At 54.4% G+C, this 18302-nt stretch overlaps 1 protein-coding gene and 1 pseudogene across 6 annotated transcripts in view; both read left to right on the plus strand.

Annotated features, from left to right (window-relative positions):
- Positions 1-4857: 4857 nt before the first annotated feature.
- The window catches only part of LOC140626634 (sodium/potassium-transporting ATPase subunit alpha-4), a 28644-nt gene continuing 15199 nt past the window's right edge, over positions 4858-18302 (plus strand). For 2 of the 6 annotated variants that reach the window (XM_072814367.1, XM_072814369.1), the window contains exons 1-10: positions 4858-5260; positions 5421-5480; positions 7097-7300; positions 7787-7900; positions 9899-10033; positions 10315-10432; positions 13869-14137; positions 15754-15952; positions 16132-16241; positions 16412-16546. In XM_072814367.1, the coding sequence (XP_072670468.1) occupies positions 5108-5260; positions 5421-5480; positions 7097-7300; positions 7787-7900; positions 9899-10033; positions 10315-10432; positions 13869-14137; positions 15754-15952; positions 16132-16241; positions 16412-16546 (1497 nt within the window). In that variant the 5' untranslated portion in view covers positions 4858-5107. Of the gene's footprint in view, positions 5261-5420; positions 5481-7096; positions 7301-7786; positions 7901-9898; positions 10034-10314; positions 10433-13868; positions 14138-15417; positions 15625-15753; positions 15953-16131; positions 16242-16411; positions 16547-18302 lie in introns of those variants that run through there. The other 4 variants (XM_072814371.1, XM_072814370.1, XM_072814366.1 and 1 more) reach the window with 3 other exon arrangements.
- On the plus strand, positions 11442-11587 carry LOC140627079 (U2 spliceosomal RNA; annotated as a pseudogene).

An 18302-nucleotide genomic window follows, 5' to 3' on the forward strand; every position in this document is an offset into this window, starting at 1 on the left:
CCAGACACTCGACTGACTGAGCCACCCAGGCGCCCCCAGCTTGGAAGGGTTAAAATATGTTGTCGACGTTTCCAGGATGGTGCGCCTCAGAATCAGGATCTGACTCTCCATCCGCCAGCCTGCAGGCCCGGGCGGAGCCTGGTCAGCCCAGTGGTCCAGTGAACTGGGGAGGCCTCTGAGGGAGCCAGGGCTCCGTGGGAAATGAATGTTCTGCGGGAGGGGCTGGGCAGACCCAAGCAATTAGAGCCAGACAACCGGAGGACTGGTCTTAAAAATACTGCAGGGGGGTGAGAAAAAGGATACAGAGATTCAACCCTCAGCTAGAGGATTCAGCCCAAGGCAGAGGTGGTGCTAGAGGTTAAGGCCAACCTCTGATCCAGGCAGAAATGCTCTCTACGGCCTTTCCTTTTTATCTACAGAATAGGAAACATGATGACTCACCAGAGACAGATGACAAGCTAAATATTCACAATGCTAAGAATGCAGCAAAAAATAGGAAAAAATGAGTAGATCACTATCAAAGGAAGACATCTGATACAAAGTGAAATCAGAGCCGGAGACAAACCATGAGAGATTCTTAACTCCAGGAAACAAACTGAGGGTCACTGGAGGGGTGGGGGGTGGGGAGATGGGGTCACCGGGTGACAGGCATGGAGGAGGGCACGTGATGGGATGAGCACTGGGTGTTACAGGCAACTAATGAATCACTAAACTCTACTCTGAAACTAATAATACGCTATCTGGTAGCATATAAATACTGGTAATTAATTGATTTTTTTAAAATGAGTCTTTCAAAAACATCCTCAGCTCCAGTGAATTCCGTGGATAAATTTTTCCCCTAAGTTGCTTAAAGACATCCTTATATTATTTCAACTGTGCTAGGGTATAGAAAAAAAATTGTGGGGCTCCTGGGCGGCTCAGCAGTTGAGCATCTGCCTTCGGCTCATGGCATGACCCCAGGGCCCTGGGATCGAGTCCTGCATCGGGCTCCTGCATGGAACCTGTTTCTCCCTCTGCCTGTGTCTCTGCCTCTCTCTCTCTCTCTCTCTCTCTCTCCCCATGTGTGTGTGTGGGTCTCTCATGAATAAATAAATAAAATCTTTATAAAAAAGGAAAAAGAAAAGAAACTGTATCACCCAGCCTATTTTATAAGACAAATACAGTTTTTATAGAATTTAATGAAACGTATCTATAATGATGACCAACAAATCGCAGAATGTAAGTACAGTGTATTATATGGAAAACCAACCACCAACATCCACTAGGAAAAATGATTAAATAGTCATTTCACAAAAATGTTGAGAAAGTGATCAGTAAAATTCAACGTCTATTGTGGATTAAAATCCAGCATCTAGGGGGCGCCTGGGTGGCTCAGTCCCTTAAGCGGCTGCCTTTGGCTCAGGTCAAGATGGTGGGGGGTGGGGGGTCCTGGGATCCAGCCCGGCTTCCGGCTCCCTGTGGAGCCCGCTTCTCCCTCTCCCTCTGCCTGCTGCTACCGCTGCTCGTGCTCTCTCTGTGTCAAATAAATACATAAACCTAAAAAAGAAAAGAAGGAAAAAGCATCGAGGAAGAGCGATCGTGCTCAGAGAAGAGGAGGGGGATGCAGTAAGTCTGGAGAACTATCATAGCAACTACAACAAAAGCTCTAGCAACATTTGAAATCCCAAATTAGGAGTTTATATTTAAATAGTCTAAATAGAGAGACAAACCAGAAGAAATAAAAACTTTTGTGCATGTGTGTGTGTGGTAAAGGAGATGCTGTTAAATAAGTCAAAGATCCGCGGTAGTCCTCCCAAACGAAGTAACAGCAGCAACAACAAACACCTGGAAGCAATGAGTTCAAAGTCACGGGGCAGGAGATATCGGTTCTTTCAAAATCACACAGAGCCCTAAAATTAGTGAGATAGAAGATACGGTACAAACAGCCTCCATTTACGACAGAGCCAAAGCCAATTACAGTCAAGATTCTGCGTGCGTGACATATGGCACTTACTAAAGAAACTTTAAAAGCACAACCAAGGAGAGTAATAAAGACAAACAGGAATTGGGGGATTGCAAGTCCCGGCTGCTGTCTGGGAGACAGAATGTAGGAAAGAGAAACAGAAGTTGCTCTGAAGACTCGATCCAATATCAGAATCTTCACCGTGTTTTCATAAAACACGACCTCACTGCAAGCGGGCTCGGGCAAGACTATCAGAGCTTCTTCTAGGTGATTATGAGAGCCATGGGAGGCAGCCGTTGGGCTAGCATGTTGGCTCTGGCAGATTTTAAACCGTAGCGGACCAAAGGGACAATCAGCAAAACCTTGAACATTGAGATAAAACCTGAAAGTTCATCATTCATCCAACATATTTTTAGGAACCATTTGTGGACCAGCCGCTCTGTGCTATTCTGGGAACTGGGTATACAGCCGTGAATAAGCCGGGAGAGGTCCCCACGGTCACGGTCATGGTCACGGAGAAACAGACTGGTAGCAAGTCGACCGGCAGATAAGTGGGCGGGATGATTTCAGAGGGTGCAGAGCACAGCGAAGGCCACGGGATGGATTGAGGGCTGTTAGGTGCGGGGGGGGGGGGGGGGGGTGGAGGTGGTGAGGGGTGCAGACGGGGGAGGGGTGGGGATGGGAGATTAAGGGTGAGGGGAGGGGTGAGGGTGCCGGGCAGGGGAGGGCGGCTGTATTGGCTTCGACAATCAGAAGGCCTCTCTGAAGAAGTAGACCTTTGAGCTAAGATCTGCAGAGCAGAATAAGGTTTCCAAAAATAATTTCATTGATTCTAGTTGTTTTGGGGGCGAGGGGGACCTCCCATGTGCAAAGCTGGGCCAAGGGCTGCGCTCATGTAGATGATGCACAGGTGAGCCTGGTGACGGTAACTTTCATTTGATCCTTGCTCTTTAGGGCTTTACGATCTGCATGACCCACAAAGACCGGGGCGGGGAGGTGGGGGCACAGGGAAGGTTTGTGACCCGTATGACAAGCGGCCCTAACAAATCCCTAAGAATAAGAGGGCAGTGGGAAACTGGGAAAAGTATAAGGAACGATCCACAAAAAGGAAAATGAAATCCAGAAAGCCCATAAGGGAAAAACATGCTCACCTAGACAACTGAGAAATGCAAACGAAAGCTCTAGGGTACCGCATTGCACCAGTTACAGTGACAGAAACAAGAGCAAAGTCATCCGGCACGATGACACGCTCGCCCTGGTTGCCGGGACAGAGCTCGGAAGAGCCCTTTCCAAGAGCGATCCAGAGAACCTCCTAAAAATCTAGACGAGAGGAGCCTGTGATCCAGCCGCAGAAGTCAGCTTCCCAGGAAACGAAGCAAAGGACCGAACGGGAACCACGTAGGACGCGGCCACTGCCGCAATGTCTCCAATGAGTAAAAGGCAAAGGGAATCATCCGGTAGATCCATCGGTTGGGGGAGAGGCCGAGTAGAGCAGGGTCAGGGAAAAATCTGGAACCATCGCAGCCCTGGCCTCTGGCACGGGTCGACGGCCAAAAGGGGGCTGGACGATTCCTTACCCGCCAAGCCTCTATCTCCTTCGAGACTGTGTGAGCAGAAGAGAGACTGGAAGGATGTGCACACATCGCCCCAGCAGTAACACCACCGGCGGCGAATCTGGTTTGGAGGGAGTCCAAGTGGGACTCATCGTTTTTATTTTGTCCATTTTTATTTTATTATTTATTTTATTTTTTCATGAGAGAGAGAGAGAGAGAGAGGCAGAGACCCAGGCAGAGGGAGAAGCAGGCTCCATGCAGGGACCCCGACGTGGGACTCGATCCCGGGTCCCCAGGATCACGCCCTGGGCCAAAGCCGGCACTAAACCGCTGAGCCACCCGGGCTGCCCTTTTTTGTCCATTTTTAAAAGAGAAGAAAAACCCAGGCCAGTCTAGTGGAGAAACAGCTCATCACTGTCCCAGCAGGGAGGGAAAAAATCTCTACTTCTGAACAGTTGAAGGAGCACTGCGTCAGCAACCAAGGCGAGGTTTTCTGATGTAGTCATATTTTTTGGCTCGTATTTGTAAAAAGCGTGCCAGACTAGACTGCAGTGAAACAGATACCAGACAACAGCCGGGGAGGATGTCTGTGGCGTGCGTAACGGAGAAAAATCTACAAATGACAGAAATATACAGCTGCTTCGGAGATGCTTTCTGGAAGGAGGTATTTACACATAAAACACAAATACAATTAACATTATCAAAGCACTTTCCGAGCTGTCAAAGAAGGAGAACAGGAGAGAAAAATATGTTGTCTTAAAAGGAGGAAATGCAGCGCCGTCACGCGGAAAAGCCGGGTTTTATTCTAAGGGGAGCTACACATGAAGCCACGAATAAAAGTAATAATAGTTGATTCAGGCTATTTCCTGAGCACGTACTACATGCGCCAGACATTGTGCTTTACGCAGAGCAGCTCCACTTAAATCCGCACTCTTGCCGCCTTAGGTAGGCGGTACCCCCCTCGCAGACGGGGCAGGAGAGGCGCAGAGAGGTTCCGTCGCTCGCCCAGGGCCACACAGCTGGTAAGCCCAGGAGCCAGGATGCGATCCTAGGACTGAGTCTCAGCCCAAGGTCCGACCGATTCTGCTCCGACCTCCTGAAACTAAAAGGTGGAGGAGGAGGGTGGTGGCCGCAGGCCGCAGGAAGAGCTCGCCCCCACGCAGGGCCCGCGTCGCCCGTCAGCTGCCAAGGGGCCCTGCGAGCCCCGGCCCGTGGGGCCCTCACGCCGAGGCTCGGACCCTGTGGCGGAAGCCGCCCCTGCCCCCCGCAAGCCCAGCCAGGGGCTCTGGGCCAGAACTGTCCTGAGGCCTTTGTGACCACAGAGCTGGGGGTTGCCACGGCGCCCGCAGGGCCTGGGCCGGGGCCTCCTCCCCTGAGCCACCGCTGGCACTCGGCATCTGCACCTGCTCCCCGAGACAGGGCTGCCCCCACCCTGTCCCCGGCCCTGCTCGGCCTCGCCCTCCCGGGAGCCCCCCTCCAGCCTCTGCTCCCCCACCCGTTCCCCCCGGGCTACCCGGCCCCCCACTTCCCTCTGGGCGCTGCCACCATCTCCTCCGCGCTCTGGGCCTCCTTCCCCCCAGCTGAGCTGGGTCTGCGATCTCCAGGGAGGACCATGGGGCGCGGGGGGAAGAAGGGGACCGTGACCCCTCGGGAGCTGAACCCAAGCCCAAGACTTAAAAGGGGGCCTAAAATGGGGAAGAGAAGAAAAATGAAGAGGAAGAAAAAGAAGACTGATATGGAGGAGCTGAAGAAGGAAGTGGTCCTGGTAAGAACCCCCCCCCGCTGCCCTCCTCAGCCCGGGCCGGCCCTCCCCGCTGGGACCAGCTCCCAGGCCAGGCCTGTCCCTCTTCCCCAGGTGCTTCCCCCGCCCCCCGGAAATGACCCGGGTCACCGCCTGTCCCCCAACGACTCCACTGTCCCCTCAGGACGATCACAAATTAACCCTGGAAGAGCTGAGCACCAAGTACTCCGTGGACCTGATGATGGTGAGCGAAGGAGGCCCCTCGGGGGGTGGAGGGTCTCCGTCCCACCGGTCCCACTCGGGGCCCCGACTTGCCGGGCGATGCTGTTACCCGCCCTGCACCCAGGGACGTCGCCCAGCAACACCCCCAAGAGCTCAGGGTGACGTGAGAGAAAGGAGAAGGGGCAGGGCAGCTCTCCAGCCAGGGTCCTCGGGACCCCCTCTCTGCTCCCACGAAGTATCAAGACCCTAAGGAGCTTTGGTTTATGTGAGGTACGTCTACCCACGATGATCCTATTCAACACAACCACTGAGAAAATTAAAAAGCACTCCCTGATTCATTTCGAAATGAGGGTAGATCCACCGTATATGAGAAAAAATAATATTTTCATGACAAATAACTGTTTTCCCAAATAAAAATCTAGCAGCGTTTTTACGTTTTTGCAAACCTCTTTAATGTCTAGCTTTTTAATAGAAGACAGCTGGATTCCCATATATTTTCAGTATTAAATCCGTCGCGATGCTACGCGTCACGTAGCCTCTGGAAACTTCCACCACATGCCCGAGAGCAAGGGTGGGAAAAGACGAACCATGATTTAGCCCCCTTGTGAGAATCGTCTGACCTCGCCGACTCGCCGAGGGGGGCTCGGGGCCCCGTGAGTGCCCAGACCACACTTTGAGAACCACCACTTCAACAGTGAACTAATACTTTGCCTATCACCACTAGTGCTGCTGCTACTGTGGCCACTGACACGAGGACCCCAAATAAAAACTTAGAGTACAAGCTCTTAGTTCTAGAATCTCTTCACTGAAGGGCTCCATCTGGTAACCAGGGAGGCGCGTAGGAGCCTTGAATGTTTTCATTCAAACTGTGTGTCTTTCAGGGGGAGCTGGGGAGGGGCCGGTGGGGACTAAGGAGAGCTTGTTCTAGAGCCCTCTGGGGGGATCCCTGGGGGCTCAGTGGCTGAGCATCTGCCTTCACCTCAGGGTGTGACCCCAAGGTCCCGGGATCGAGTCCCACGTCGGGCTCCCTGCATGGAGCCTGCTTCTCCCTCTGCCTGGGTCTCTGCCTCTCTGTGTGCCTCTCATGAAATAAATAAAATCTTAAGAAATAAAAAAGAAAAGAAAAGAAAGGACCTTCTGGTGGGTTCTACTCTTTCAGGTAGAGGGAAGGGCACACAGACGCAGGCCCAGGGTACGGGGAGGACCTCTGCATTCATGGGTTTGGTTGGCATTTTCCCCCGAGTCTGAGTGAAAGACCCCAAGTGTGAACGTCCGGACGTCATTGGCGTGCCCCCTCGTGGCGTTGGGCTTGCACGTTAGCTCATCGGCGTGAGGGCTGGCACCCCGGGAAGGCAGGGACCGGCTGGTCCCCGTGTCCTGCCGCTGCACCCGCCCGAGACAGGTGTTGGGTTGTGAGTCAGCCCATCAGCCGAAGTCCCGGCCCGCGCAAGCGTGTGCTAAACGAGGGGAACCCCCCTGTCCTGCCAGTTTAAGGCCCCACTTCTCGAGAAAGAATGCGCAGGTGACCTTCAGGGGGTCGGTTGGTCTCCAGCGCCTGGGGCTGCGGCACCCCGAGCTTCACTCATGCTGCTCCTCCGCTCGGGGCTCTCTATCCGTCCCTGGTTCCTCTCCACGCAGGGCCTTAGCCCCGAAAGGGCGCAGGAAATCTTGAAAAAAAATGGGCCCAACGCCCTCACCCCGCCCCCCACAACCCCGGAGTGGGTCAAGTTCTGTCGCCAGCTGTTCGGGGGCTTCTCCATCCTGCTGTGGATCGGGGCCATCCTCTGCTTCCTGGCCTACGGCATCCAGGTGCACTACAAGGAGGACTCGACCAAGGACAACGTGAGTGTGCTGGGCTGCGGCCTGCGCCCGCCACGCGCTCCCCCGAGGTCCCCGCCCGAATCCCTGGCGCCCCCGGCTGCTGAGGGACCCCTCAGCCCCCTGCTTCCCCGGCCTGTGGTCTAGCGGCCACGGGCCCAGCTCCCCGAGCCGGATGCTTTCCCCCAGACACGTGCTCTGCTTCACGATCGTCCCACGCCCGGCAGAGCACTCGCAGCCCCTCCTCTTCCCCAGACGGTTCATCCCCGCATCCTCTCCAGTCCCCCTCCCTGGCCAGGCCCCCTCCCCTCCGCATCCCCCAGCCCACAAACCATCTTCCCGGGTGTTTGCTGGACCTTGCTGGCCCTCACGGAAGCTCAGGGTTCCGGAGTGAGGCACCCCGCCTCGGACTCTTCCTTAACCCCGGCTGTTACCCTTGCAAGCTCATTTTCTGAGGATGAAGAAGATGACGAAGACCTCCTGACGAGCCCTCTGTTTCCCCGCCCCCAGCTGTACCTGGGCATGGTCCTGGCTATTGTGGTCATGATCACCGGCTGCTTCTCCTACTACCAGGAGGCCAAGAGCTCCAAGATCATGGAGTCTTTCAGGAACATGGTGCCTCAGGTAGGACTGGGGTGGGAGGATGGAGTGAGGGAGGTGTAGAATGTGGCCAAACACACGAATTTTAAAGTCCCTGGAAAATTATACCCAACAGTACGTGAGCTGAGTGAGGCTGGTGATGAGGATGAGGGTCACTCGTATTTTACTCTCAGGCCTTAAAAGTACCTGAGAAAGACGCAGCATCACCATGAAGTAGCGTAGTCTGCAACGCATGATCTCAACGTGGCGAGCATAATCTGGAGTCCCAAATGAGAACATTCTATTGAAAGGTGGGAGGTACAAAGGAGGTTGGAGAAGCTGGATTCTTCAAATGTCAGTGACCTTGAAGACAAAGCACAGGGGTGCCTGGGTGGCTCGGTCGGTTGAGCATCTAACTCTTGATTTTGGCTCTCAGGTCGTGATCTCAGGGTTGTGAGATTGAGCCCTGCCTTGGGCTCCAAGCTTGGGGGGGGAGTCTGTTTGCCATTCTCCCTCCCTCCCTCTGCACATCTGCCCTCACCTTGTGCATGCTCTTTCTCTCTAAAAAAAAAAAAAAAAAAAGACAAAGTGCAGCTATGAGAATGTTCCAGACCACAGGAGGCTAAAGGGACACAACAACTAGTATCTAGACACCTGGCTGAGAGCAAATCCTGTGCTGAAGGAGAAAATAGTGTGGCAAAGGACATACTGGGCCCTGACAAAACTGGAAGACAGACGGTCGATGACGGTCTGGTGTCAAAGGAAATCTAGTGAAATCCACAACCGCGTTGCGGGTGTTTAACACACTGATTCAGGTGCCCGGGTGGCTCAGCGGGTGAGCACCTGCCTTCAGCTCAGGGCGTGACCCCGGGGTCCTGGGATCGAGTCCCGCATCGGGCTCCCCACAGGGAGCCTGCTTCTCCCTCTGCCTGTGTCTCTGCTTCTCTCTGTGTGTCTCTCATGAATAAATAAATATTAATCTTAAAAAAAAAAAAACCAACAACCCATACTGATTCTCGGGATGTCCACACTAAAGTACGCAGGAGAGAAGTTCGCGATGTAGGAAACTTACCCTCCGATGGTGCCAGCACAGACGTGTTCGCACCCTGTACAGTGACCAAATGACAGAGCTCATGGGGTAAGATGTCAACAGGTGAATCTGGATAAAGGTTATACAGGTATTCGCGACACAATTTTTATGCTTGCCACTTTTCTGAGAGTTTAGATGGTTTTCTAATAAGAAGTGATGTTTAAGCATCTGGAAGTAAGATGACAGCAGAAAGAGGTTTCTAGGCACAGAGCTGGAAACTGGGAGAGGAACGGGCGCCAGAATTTCCCGACAGCGTTGTCATGTTCTGGTGTCACAGCCCAGGATCTTTTCCTGGGTTCAGTCAGGGAACGATGCTTTGGTAAAATGAAGTCGGAGTTTGGAGACCTTTAATTAGCTTTTGCTGCCTAACAAGCCACCCCAAACGTCGTGGCTCGGAACAGGAATCAGCGTTTGCCCCACGTCTGTGGCAGGGCTGTTCTGATCTGGGGTGAGCTGAGGGATGCTGCACGGGCGCAGATGACCTCACCCCCGTGTCTGGGGATGGCCGAGCCGGCTGTGACAGCCGGGGCCTTTCTCCTTCTGGCCTCTCTTCCTCCGGGAGGCTGGCTCAGGCTTGCTCGATCCGGAGGCAGGGGGGTTCCCGGGGACAGCAGGGCAAGCCCCCACCTGCAAGTACTTTTTAAGCTTTTTTTAAGCTCTACATCATGCTTCTAATGTCTGATGAGCTGGAGCACGGCGTACAGCCAAGCCTCAGTGTGGGGATGCGGAGGCAGACTCCATCTCTTAGGAGAGGACCGTTGCAGTCGCGCTGCAAGGGACAGGATGGTCAGCATTCAGAGTCTGCCACAGAGCCCCTCCAGGGTGGTGTGCCGAGGGACGGCATCGAGAAGGGAGTCAGAAGGAAGGCGATGAGGCACAGGAGCTTACAGGCCAGGAGCGGGTATGGGGGACGCAGAAAACTTCGGCAATGACCCCGCACCATCATCCCACAGCAAGCTCTGGTGATTCGAGCTGGAGAGAAGATGCAGATCAATGTAGAGGACGTGGTGGTAGGAGACCTCGTGGAGGTGAAGGGGGGAGACCGAATCCCGGCGGACCTCCGGCTCATCTCCACGCAGGGATGTAAGGTGAGGGAGTGAGGGGAGCCCCGGGAGGGGGCCAAGCACGGTCTTAGGTGGCCTCAGGTAGTGAGCCGGACTCGGTTAAGGAAAGCACGCTCTTATTATCCAGAACCTCCAGAAGTGACGAGTGCAAATTCGAGGTTGGAGACAACAGGTGCTTGTGTGTAAATTTGTTTCTCCCCGCGTGCCAATAATGATGATGGTGGTGGCAGACGAAGACGTGTCACCGTCATAAAGGAATCTTTCCTCCCATGCTCACTTGACGACCCATCCTCCCTCCCATCCAGGTGGACAACTCATCCTTGACTGGAGAGTCAGAGCCCCAGACCCGCTCCCCTGACTTCACCCACGAGAACCCTCTGGAGACCCGCAACATCTGTTTCTTCTCCACCAACTGTGTGGAAGGTGAGCATCACACCATAAATGCCTCGTTGCAAAGGCAGAGATTGAAATAAAGATTTCAAGAACGCCCTATCTTCTCAAGGTAGTTGGGTAGGTAACAGCTGGTGACCAGCCCAGGTCCTCCAGCACTCACGAGCTGTATGACCTTTGGTGAAAGGTCAAAGCCACCATTTCCACATTTGCACCACGATGATACCAAGGGTCGCTATCCCGTAGATTTTTATGTGGATTCAATGAGACAATGCGTATACAACACCCAGCACAAAGCCTCACACGTTGGAAGTGCCCTGTGATCGTCACCGCGTATCATTCCAGCCGGTGAACGGACTGTGCTCTCTAGAAGTTGAAAACAGCCCAGAAGGGCAGAAAATTATTCAGCCCCACTAGGTCAACTTTCTCCTGAATGAGCCCCAGCTTCTCACTATTCCAGGGAGGTATTGGCATTGGAAAGTTGAGTTTCCCGAGGTGCCGCTCACACTTTGGCTTTACTCCTGGAACCTAAGACACCTGAACAGGGAGGCAATTCTGAAAGGTGGTTGCAACGGACTCAGTCTCATGTCAACCTTCCCCCTTGAGGAGGCCAGCAAGACTCTCTGGAACATACGTGAAAGCCATTATTCATGCTTAAGAACAAATGTTCGGGTATCTAAGAAACAGCTATTTTTTTAATTGAACGCCCCGTATGGGCCGAGTGCTTACAGATGTCTCTGGCCCTCACGACACAACACAGCAGGCATTATCTCTACTTCACATGTGAAGAGCTCAAAGGAATTAAATGCGGTACCCAAGGGCACAAGTCAATAGCAAAGAGGAGACTCAAGGAATCCTTGAGTGCGGGTCTGTCTCCCAAAGCTCGTGCTCTTTCCACAGACCCTTCCCTGGAATAAAGCTTGCCAACGACCTCTCCGGTCATGAAAGTGTTTGACAAATATTTTAAAAGACGAGAATAACAATAAAGCTGAAGAAGAATCCATCCAGAAAATAAAATATATATATTGAAACTTAAAAAAAAATCGCTTCTCGGCCTTTTGGCTAAGATCAAGTGAAACTTAAAAAAAATTTTTTTTTGATTGGGCAGAGAGATGCAGGTTATCAAGCTTCCCTTGAAAGCACTAGATTCTTTTTTTTTTTTTTTTTTAAGATTTTATCTATTCATGAGAGACACAGAGAGAGGCAGAGACACAGGCAGAGGGAGAGGCAGGCTCCATGCAAGGAGCCCGATGTGGGACTCGATCCTGGGTCTCCAGGATCACACCCTGGGCTGAAGGCAGCGCTAAACTGCTGGGCCACTGGGGCTGCCCCAAGCACTAGATTCCTATTATTAACTTTTAGGGAAAAGTTTTGCTCACATTTGTCCTTCCCAAGTAGGTTTTTTATCACCAACATATATGCTTCAGAGAAGGGGGAGAGTGGGCAGTGGCATCCCATCCGAGAAACAAGGGTCTGGCAGGGATAGAGGCGGCCTTAATGGGAGACCAGAGGGACTCAACATGTGGCCCAGAGGATGGAGCGAGGTTGCAGGAGCTCTTGACTCTTAAAGGGAGGAATGTCCATGCGCTTTGCAAATGAGGAGCATACCTTAACCTTTATTCCAGACCCTCTGCTCCCTACTTTCGTGGCCCTGACGGGGCAGTGGGTACAGACGTCTGTCTTTGGGTTCTCATGCATCTCCATGGGGCCTGAGCTGTCTCCCTCTAGATGTGCAGGACAACGGAGGAGTCTGTCCAGCCGGGGGTATGAGAGCCTTGCCCTTGGGCTTAACTTCCCCAGGTTGACATCAACCCATCCTACGTCTAGATACTAGATCCTGCCTCTCCGCACATGGGTTAATCCATTTTTCACAGTAAAAATGAAGAACTAGACCAAACTGTGACACAAAATAGTTACAGGGAGCCCCAGATTCCATGCCTGCCCCAAACACCAAACGCTCTCGGCACCTCTCAGCAAGTGTAGCGTCCTCAACAAGACCCGGCGAAGGCCTCGGCCCTTCCGGGGACAGCCAGCGTGGAGCGCGTGTGCGAAGGGCCTCGTGCCCGAGCCACTCTTCCCTGGAACACCGGCCTCCCGTGGCCATCCAGGTGGGACCCTGCTCTCAGGCGCACTCAGCTGGAGGCTGCCCCAGAGATGAGCGGCCTCCCGCACCACAGTGTCTGTGGGAGCTGTCGGGGTAGAGCCGCCCCCACTGAGCCCCACGTGTGACTCTGAATCATCCCTCCTTAAGACCCTGAACTCCTCTAAACGAAGAAAAGGAAGACACCGACAGTCGCGCACCTACTGGGTGCCCGATTCGGTTCTGGGCTCCTTGACGGGCGCGCACCCCTCGTGCCAAGCTGAGGAAGCCGGAGTCGGTGTAAGGAGCTCGCCCTGGGCACACGCTGCCCCGGTGGAAAGTTGAACTTGCGGCCGGAGTCCCCGGATTCTAAACTAAGTGCTACTTCTAGAACAGGGTGATTCTGACCGTGACTTGGAAGGGTAGCAACTGCCCCATCACAGCGAAGCGGGAAACCTGTTTTGAGCCAAGAACCTAGTCTGGGTCCTCGGCCGTCACCTCAAGCCCCGTGAGTGAGTGAGTGAGTGAGTGAGCGGCCTCCAAGGTGCAGAGGTCGCCCCCCCCCCCCCAGGCCGCGCAGGCCCCGAGCCCGTGTTATGGCCTCTGCTCCCCGGCAGGGGTCAGGCTGGCTCCAGCGCCGAGCGGGGAGAGGCTCGGCCTCGCCACCACCCATCCGCGGGGTAACTCTCGGTGGTAGGGGTGACGGGGCACTCTGCCACTCGCAGGGGAGGCGCAGCTGCACCCCCAGCTCTACCCGCCCCTCCCGCCCCAGGTGTGACAACCGCCAGCCCTCCAGATGTTGCCCTGTGTCTCCCGGGGACGGACTGCCACCAGCTGCGGACCACTGGTTTGGGGGATGAGCAGATGCTGGAAGGGAGGACTCTAGAAGGGCGCCCCTATTCCTGGGGCTCTAGAAACTCCGGCTGCTGAGGGCCGAGAAGGACACATACAGGCCGTCGAGCTTCTCGACAGGCAAGGCGACGAGTCCACGACATTGGACAACTGTGAACTCTCCGCAGAGGTGTTTCGGGCGAGAACTTTACTTGTATAAAGCAAACACGCGAGGGCAGCCCGGGTGGCTCGGAGGTTCAGCGCCTGCCTTGGGCCCAGGGCGTGATGCTAGAGACCCGGGATCGAGTCCCGCGTCGGGCTCCCTGCATGGAACCTGCTTCTCCCTCTGCCTGTGTCTCCGCCTCTCTCTCTCTCTCTCATGAATAAATAAATAAAATCTTAAAAAAAAAAAAAAAACCTGAACACGCGGAGCATAGAATACAAGAGCCTCCCGGAGGGCCTCCTCGAGTGTCCACCTTGCTGTTGAGCACAGAGGGTTCTCCTCGTGGGCGCCCAGGCCGGCAGCGCCCCGCCTCAGACCTCCCCGTTGCTCCGCAGGAACAGCCCGGGGCATCGTGATCGCCACGGGAGACTCCACGGTGATGGGCCGCATCGCCACCCTGACGTCCGGCCTGGTGGTCGGCAAGACCCCCATCGCGGCTGAGATCGAGCACTTCATCCAGCTGATCACGGGGGTGGCCGTCTTCCTGGGGGTCTCCTTCTTCGTGCTCTCGCTCATCCTGGGCTACGGCTGGCTGGAGGCTGTCATCTTCCTCATCGGCATCATCGTGGCCAACGTGCCCGAGGGGCTGCTGGCCACCGTCACCGTGAGTGGCCAAGGGGGAGGGCGGCCTCTGGGCAGACACCCGCCCCAGGGGGTGAGACCCTTAGTCTCTCTCTGGCTGTTGAACCCAGTGCAGAGGACCCGTGACGTGTGTGCCTCAGCTCCCAAACCCTCCCGGCTTCCTCCCCCCATGTGTTCTGGTGCCTTCTCTTTCTTCCCCGTGGGTAGCGATGCAGGAAGCGTTAGATTCTTCGTGGCCGGCAATGAGTTCCGGTCCTGGCTGCACCGGCCGGGAAACTTGGCCAAATCACTGAACATCTCCAGATTAACTCAGAATTATAGCATCTTGTTGGGAAGGACTTCAAAGCCCATAAAAATCCAACCTTTCGACCAATGCTGAATATCTCGTGCACACACCATGGGAGGAGATGATTATTTCTAGTCCTGGGAAGTCCGCCCCTTTGGTCTCCGCTCATGTCACCGCTGGGTTGCTCTAGCTGGATCTCATTGTGTTGAGCAGAAATATGATTTCCTGTTTGGTCCTGGTTTTCCCATCTGAAGAAACACAAAACAAGTCATTTCTCTCTCTCCTACAAACTATGCTTTTGTGTGACCCTCACACTCTCTGGTGGGAGGTGAAATCATCTTTTTCCCCCAGTTTTTCATATAACATGGTCATCCCTGGTTTATTGGTCACCTATGTTAGGATATGCTCTAGTTTATCAATATTCTTCTTAAAATAGAAACAAGAATAATACTCAGGGTGTGGTTGGTTAGCACAAGAACCTCAGGACTGGTGCTAATATGTAAATAAATCATAACCCCGTGATCAGGCTTCTATATTCATATAACCCTCGCCTGGGCAGCCCGGGGGGCTCAGTTTAGCGCTGCCTTCAGCCCAGGGCCTGATCCTGACGTCCCAGGATCGAGTCCCACGTCAGGCTCCCTGCATGGAGCCTGCTTCTCCCTCTGCCTGTGTCTCTGCCTCTCTCTCTCTCTCTGTGTCTCTAATGAATAAATAAATAAAATCTTGAAAAAAAAATATAATCCTCACCTAAGAACATATTAGTTTTTAAAACAACCCCGCCACCCAGCTGACTTTCATTGAACTCCTGGTCCACATAATGAACGTCAACAAAAATTTCCCGGTTTAAACAATTTCTCAAGTCCTTTCCAATGTTGCAATATTCTTTCTCAATTTCAAGATTCTCCCCCTTTTTCTTCTTCTTTTTTTTTTTTTTTCTTTCCATTGGTACAAGTCCCGTTACGCCACAGTGGAAGGTTAGCTACTGACCTGGTTCCCGGGAAGGCTGGACTTGAGAAGGGTGCTTGAACTTGACTGGAACAGGGCTGCTGAACAGAAGAGACGAACAGGGTCCAGGGGAGCAGAACATTCCGGGGGAGAAGGTCATCCTCTATGGTCCCTGGTAAAGGAAGACACTCTTTTTCCGAAGCTCGGTCGTAAAGCACAAACATGATCCCTCCCCGACTTCCTTTGCCATGGCCACAGATGGAATTGCTAAAGACGAGGTGGGAGCAAAAGGGAAACACCCAAAAAATGTCAATAGCAAGAGAAACCATCGGATTTCCAGAACGCCAAGTGGTGGGAGCAGCTGCCCTGGCCATCTCCGGTAATTCTCAGCGTCTTCACGGCCTTAGGTGTGTCTGACCCTGACGGCCAAGCGCATGTCGCGCAAGAACTGCCTGGTGAAGAACCTGGAGGCAGTGGAGACGCTGGGCTCCACGTCCACCATCTGCTCCGACAAGACGGGCACCCTCACCCAGAACCGCATGACCGTCGCCCACATGTGGTTCGACAAGACCATATACGAGGCCGACACCAGCGAAGAGCAGACCGGTGAGCAGCGGCCCCGGCAGGCCTCACGGCGGGGATGGCTGGTGCGGGGCTGAGGGACTGACGGGACGGCTGGGCCCTGGCTGCAGGGAGCGGGGGGACAGGGCAGGGTGCAGGCAAGTCCCTGCTCTAAACCCCCCCCACCACCCGCCCTCACTCACGAGTCTCTTCTTCCTCCCCAGGGAAGACGTTTGCCAAGGGCTCCACTACCTGGTTCATCCTGGCCCGAATCGCTGCCCTCTGCAACCGAGCTGACTTTAAGCCTAACCAGGAGACCCTTCCCATTGCCAAGGTATCAGTCCTGGGGGGGACCCCGGGGTGTCTAGGGCAACCCCGCCCTCTTCCCAGAGATCCCTATCCTGGCGCTCAGCGATCACCGCCAGGACCTCCCCATTGTGCCCCGTCCTGGGCCGCACCTCTCGGGCTCACCTGGGGCTCCCCTCGCCAACCCCATCCCGGCAGCGGGCAACAACAGGGGATGCTTCCGAGTCCGCCCTCCTCAAGTTCATGGAGCAGTCGTACAGTTCTGTCAAGGAGATGAGAGAGCAGAACCCCAAGGTGGCAGAGATTCCCTTTAATTCCACCAACAAGTACCAGGTACAGAACCCACGGGGGTGGGATGGTGGCGGGAGACGGGGGGGCTCAGCATTTGGGGAAACGGGAGCTTTGCCTTCGCCTTCACCTTCACTGTCCCCTCGGCACAACAGAATAGAGACCGTGGGTAACCAGCACCCCACGGCGGGGGGCAGGTGTGGGGGGGAGGCTCAGCTCAAGGGAAAGTGCCCGGCAGGTAAAGGGAGGCAGTGGCGTTCGGGCCTAAGTGGAGCAGAGAGGGCTTGCGGGGGTGTCGCGTGGGTAGCAAGGGCTGCTCCGTGACAGCCGCGGGGGGCTCCTGCGAGGTTGGCCGCGCAGGTGAGGCTGGGTTTGCAAGGCCCCGCCCGTTGGCGCCTCGCTTCACTCCAGCTGTGATCCTAGCAGCTGCCAGCAGGTAGGTGATGGGGCGGGGGCTCCAGCCTCCAGGAAGGTCGGGCTCCTACGGGACAGTCATGGTTTGCTCAGAGGAGCGGAATTCTCAATGCGCTACCACAGGGGCCAGACGCTCAGGTGCGGTCGAGACAGGAGAAAGGAGACCCCCCCTCCCCCAAAAAAAAAAGTCAGTTTTGTTTTCCTGTCTTAAAAAACACATAACCGTGCTCGCTTTGGCAGTGCAGGTACTAATGGGCGAACAACACAGAGGGGCAGCAGGGCCTGCGGACGGGCTAACGCACCTGGCGTCATAGGTGAAAGTTGCTAAGACAGTAGGTCCCCCCCGCCCCGATTTTCCTCACGAGGGAAAGGAAATCATAGCTTAAAAAAAATAGCAATAACATAACAAAAGCTACATAAGGGGTTTTGAGTTTTTAAAACCCACTTGCAAAAAAAAAAAACCCACTTGCCTGTGTCCTCACACTGCACACGGAGCCAGTAAGGGTTAAAGGAACAGATCCAGAGTCCTCCTGTCTCCGCCGGCTCCCAGCCGGTGTAATAAGATAAGTCTCCCGAGCCCGAACTGCAAACTTATGTCTACTTTTCTCCCGACGTTCGGTGGCCTCACAGCCCAGACAAGAATTCTGTGCGCGGCGGGCCCGGATCAAAGCCGGTGCCTGCAAAGAGGTAGATATTTCTTTCTCCACGTGATTTGAAATAAAAGCAAAACGTAATCTCTGCCGTTTGTTGGGGTGTCCAACAAAAGAGCCACTTTCCAAAAAAAAAAAAAAATAGCCACTTTCCCCCAGAGGACTAGGTTAGTTAGTGGATCTCCTGAGCTACCGGGCAGCACGTGTGGAGGGCACGGTCTTCCTCTGCGGCACCCGCCCCGCGTGTGCTCGGCCCCACGGGGGACTCCGGGGACAGCAGGAGCCCCGGGCTCTGCGAGGCCGCCCCCCCCCCACCTCTTCCTTGCTCTCAGGTTGAAATGAAAGGAGGGTCCCCTGTTCTGGTATTTCCGGCTTTCTCTCACCTTTTATCCATAATTTCTAACAAGATGTGAGTTTTTCGTGACCAAGTTACCCCGCATGTGTAGGCCCTGCTGTCCCCCCCCCCCCCATCATCTGCAGTAAGCACTCGGGAGATCAAGCTTTTTAAAAAACCTCGCAGAGCTTTCTGTTGAAACAAGTCGCGGTTCTCCCTCTTACCGGCTCAAGCGTGTTTTGAATGTAGCTGAAAGTCACAGGAAACACTTGAAAGTCTCCAGTGGGACGGTCTTAAGAGCATTTTACGCACAGGCTACCCCCGCCGCACCTTGCTGGTCCCCTGGGCGGTGTGGTCGCCTCTGCACCTGCTCCCCTCGAGGCGCAGGTTCTGGGCCGGAACA

This window comes from Canis lupus, chromosome 38 (genome assembly GCF_048164855.1).
Source record: "Canis lupus baileyi chromosome 38, mCanLup2.hap1, whole genome shotgun sequence".
Lineage (NCBI taxonomy): Eukaryota > Metazoa > Chordata > Mammalia > Carnivora > Canidae > Canis > Canis lupus.